A 4,338-nucleotide genomic window follows, 5' to 3' on the forward strand; every position below is an offset into this window, starting at 1 on the left:
GCTACCTGAAGGTAATGCTCATGGCATATTGATGTCACTTTGGTGAATTTCGGGATAGAAAATTTAAATTTTCATATATCAGTACTTTTAATAAATCTAGTTTAGAGTTAGAGATTGTTTCGACTCGTGAAAAAAAATTTCATACTCGACTGTTTGTCGCAATAAAAAAAATTAACTCACGCATGTGCCCAATCTCAATTCTAAAGTCAATGCTTAATTAATGGTTATTGTTCAAACTTGATTTCCTGGTACATGAATCTGAATCTCAATTATGGTTTACCTCGTGGGGCTTCCGCAATACAGATACTGTGGTCTTTTCTTCCCAAATTGCAATCAAATTGCGGGTGCTTAGCCAACCAAGAATCTCATTCCTCATTTATTTGCCTATATAATTGACAGTGGCATTGATGAAGTGAACCAGAAATGGTTAGTGGTCACAAATTTTAGCCCACTTTTCTCCAATTCCATCCCAATCCAGGCTGATGGCTATTCAAACGGGCTGTATATTGGCTTTCTGTAGTAGCTAGTTTCTCTGCCTCAGCTATGATTCTTCATTTAAACAGAGCAACACCTGCTGATTCAACATTTTAAGCGTGCGGGGTAGCAATGAAGAGTGGCTGGCGAGGAACAGAAGCATTCAAATGGATGGGCTTTGTCACTGCCATATGGCTGCAGGTAATCAATGGAACCAACTTCGATTTCTCTGATTATTCCTCGGTTCTGAAGGAAGTATTGGACATCGACCAGGTCCAGCTCAACAATCTTGCAGTGGCCTCAGATCTAGGCAAGGCCCTGGGCTGGTTATCAGGCCTCGCTTCTCTTTATTTGCCTTTGTGGACTGTGCTCCTGATTGCCGGCTGCTTGGGGTTAGTGGGCTATGGAGTCCAGTGGCTCTCGCTGGTCTCGAAGATTTCTCCTTTGGCATACTGGCAGGTGGGTGAAAATTGAAATTCATTCATACAGAGAATGAGGCACTGGCCTTAATTGCAATTGCAGCTGAGGTTTATAAAGATTTGTAATTTTGTATTAGATTAGGGGATAAACATCATGTAGAAAATGGGTTTATCTTGATCTCTTCACCATATGTCTAGACTCTGAGATATATATACAATGGGATGTATATGCGGCTGAGTCCTTATTGTCAGTATATACACAGTAAATATATATTGAACATGGAATTTTCTATTCATATTTATTTTACATTTTCATTATTAAATGTATAAACACAAATATTGCGCAGAATATACACAGACACTAAGACATCCAGAAATCAAGAAATTGATTTATAATGTAATCAAGAAATCGATTTATCATTTACTGTAATCAAGAAATTGATTTCTTGATTTGATTTTTCTTTGTGCGTGGCAGGCATTTCTTCTCTGTATTTTGGCGGGCAACAGCATCTGCTGGTTCAACACAGTATCCTACCTGGTCTGTATTCGAAATTTTGCAAACGAGAGAAGCTTCGCGCTGGGGCTCTCCACCAGTTACGTAGGGCTAAGCGCAGCGGTTTACACCTCCGTCCAGACCGCAATAGCTCCCCACGCCAAATCCCTTTTCCTGCTCTTGAACGCCGTGGTTCCTGCCGTGGTCTGCTTACTCTCGCTGCCATTCATCGGAGGGGCAGAACAAAAGGAAAGGGCGCAAATGCAGAGGCCATTCTTAGCAGTAATGTCCTACGGAATCGCCATTGTCACGGGTGTATATTTGTTGCTCCTGGACTTTCAGCCGCTCTCGTCCTCCTCTGGCCAGCTAAATGCTTTAATTCTGCTTGGCCTTCTGCTCGCACCTGTGTCTCTCCCTGCTACGCTTTTTATCACGGAGCTGAGAAACCAGGCCGACATAAAACGCCGGCAGGCACATCGGGACGCGAGGGTTCTAGCAATCGATGTACTGGACGAGAAAGATGAGCCCGAGCGCAAAAGCACTATTGAAATAAGTGAAGTGGGCAAACGAGACTCCAAGTCCAAAGACGAAACTGAAATTGAATTGCCCCTGCAAATTCAAGATCAAGAAGCCACCAGCCCCAGCGGCAGCGCTGCCCGGGTGGAGACCGAACCGAAATCCAGGCGGGTAGTCCTTGGGGAGGATCATAACACAATCCAACTGATCAGAAGCATTGATTTCTGGCTATTTTTCCTGGTCTATCTCTGCGGAGGAACGTTGGGTTTGGTATTCATCAGCAATTTGGGGCAAATTGCAGAGTCCCGCGGCTACTCCAAAGCTTCCATCTTAGTTTCACTCTCGTCTTCTTCCAGCTTCTTCGGCCGCCTGGCGTCTTCTGCGCCCGACTACTTATTGAGGTATGCCCACCTCCCAATTTCAGTTGAACTTAACAAACATACCAAATGTGCCCACTTACCAATTTCAGTTGAACTTAAATCTATTTCAGTTGAACTTGAACTTAACTCTATTGCAGGTTGAACTTAATTTGATTGTAGATCTTTGAAATATAGATTGAAATTTAATTGTTGTAAGAGCGAACTTAATTTTTTTAGTCTCTTCAATTTACCTGATTTTAAAATATTATCGCAATCTGACATTTGTAGAATCTTGAAATACTCTTAAAAGTGCAGGTTGAACTTAACTGGACTGTAGATTTCAAAAACACTGGTTGGAATTCATTTACTTAACCAGCAAATTCAATTATTTGAATTCATCTTTTTCTAAAATATTCCTGAAATGTGCAACTATACCTTAATGGAATTTCTGAAATATTCTTGCAATGGGTAATCAAGATAAAAATAGCATAAAAGCCAATCTCTATATATCTGCTAGCAGTCTTTTTTTCATCCACCACTAGTGTGTTGTGAGTGTAAAATGTGTTGGTGTTGGTGGTATTCAGTCTAAATTTGTTTAAATCTTATTTTTTCCCATCTATGTTTGGGATTTTGTCTCCATATTTTTTTCTAATTAATTAAAACACCCTCAAATATAATTTAACTAGCTGATGAACCTTAAACTTCTTGCATAAGTTCAAGCCCTCAACTACTCTAACCTAAAACCAACCATTGAAACTAGCCTACCTTGGTGAAATTCATCAAAAAATTAATGCATTTCATTAAATTATTGCTCAGGTTCAAAATCTGCATCCCCAGACCGGCCTGGATCGGCATATCGATGGTTCCCATGGCAGCCTCGTTCTTCCTGCTTCTAATCAACGACAGCGTCGCTCTGTATGTGGGCACAGCCATCCTGGGATTCTTCACAGGGATGGTAACCTCCATTGCAATCTCCATCACCTCGGAGCTATTCGGCCTCAAGAATTTCGGAGTGAATCATAACATCGTGGTCGTAAACATCCCTCTGGGATCTCTAGCCTTGGGTTATTTGGCCGGCATTTTCTACGATGACAGAGCAAATAAGAATAAAATACAGGCTAATCAGCTTTCGGCTTCTCCTGTGCATAGAATTGGCTCAACTGTTTGTCATGGAGCCCACTGCTACAACGATACGTTTCTCATATGGGGATCGGTCTGCGTGATCGGCATAGTACTGAGCTTCATTTTGTCGTTCAGGACACGGGCTTTCTATCAGAGGCTCCATTGTCAAAATCATCACGTACGTAACAGTTGAACCCCGTGATATATACAATGTATATGCGTCCGGACATAGCCGAACAGGGAACGGATCTCTTCGCAAATAAACGAAATTATTATCAAATTAAAAGTTGGCGGTAAATGTTTACCTCACTAGCTCGACAAAATATAAGGCGGAAGCTTTTTATGTAATAATTCAATTAAAAATGGCCAAAATATATATATATATATATATCTTCACACCATAAAGTTCATATTGGACAGCCACGTGTCCAAAAAGTTTATTGTTGCCGTACTCAACGAACTATTGGTGCTTTATAAATATTGAAGACGATGTGTTGCGGCATAGATACCAACGAGAAATGGGAGTGTATTTTTTGCGTGTTCACTTGTTTTCCCTTTTTGACCATTAAAAATGTGCAAGGAGCATTCTCATGTACTTTTGCATGGCTACACAAGTTTTTATTTGAAAGTTAGAAGATGAGGACGGCATCTCTCAAAACACATTTATGTTAATATAATTATGATAGGTTGTCAACATTTTAATTAATGTAGGTAGAAATTTAACAAGTAGTTAGGTTTATATTTTATTTTTAATCAACTTAATTAGTTAAAAAATTGTTATATAAATATGTCGTATGAATATGAATTATGATTTTTTGGGCAAGAATATGAATTATGATTTTTTGGGCATGAATATGAATTATGATTTGGGCATGTAGTCTTAGTAAGTTATGGTATTGTAATGAACTTTGTTTTTAAGAATAGATTGTTACATGTTTTATGTTTCTAATGTTTA

At 39.6% G+C, this 4,338-nt stretch overlaps 1 protein-coding gene across 1 annotated transcript; it reads left to right on the forward strand.

Moving 5' to 3' along the window:
* The first annotated feature begins 271 nt into the window (after positions 1 to 271).
* On the forward strand, positions 272 to 3,883 carry LOC149158715 (protein NUCLEAR FUSION DEFECTIVE 4-like). The gene is made up of 3 exons (XM_089433369.1): positions 272 to 933; positions 1,369 to 2,303; positions 3,078 to 3,883. Exons 1-3 carry the CDS (start codon positions 607 to 609, stop codon positions 3,574 to 3,576), a joined length of 1,761 nt encoding a protein of 586 aa, XP_089289495.1. The 5' UTR covers positions 272 to 606; the 3' UTR covers positions 3,577 to 3,883.
* Positions 3,884 to 4,338: the final 455 nt, after the last annotated feature.

The sequence above is a fragment of the Pinus tabuliformis genome, chromosome 5_2 (assembly GCF_031772625.1).
Source record: "Pinus tabuliformis cultivar Carrire ecotype Pingquan chromosome 5_2, CPIR1, whole genome shotgun sequence".
Classification (NCBI taxonomy): Eukaryota; Viridiplantae; Streptophyta; class Pinopsida; order Pinales; family Pinaceae; genus Pinus; species Pinus tabuliformis.

Bases quoted from the DNA above. Each gene is read 5' to 3' on its own strand.
- LOC149158715 (XM_089433369.1), top strand. From the start codon at position 607: ATGAAGAGTGGCTGGCGAGGAACAGAAGCATTCAAATGGATGGGCTTT. The intron at 934-1,368 runs GTGGGTGAAAAT...TGTGCGTGGCAG, and splicing joins CTCCTTTGGCATACTGGCAG to GCATTTCTTCTCTGTATTTT. The intron at 2,304-3,077 runs GTATGCCCACCT...ATTATTGCTCAG, and splicing joins GCGCCCGACTACTTATTGAG to GTTCAAAATCTGCATCCCCA.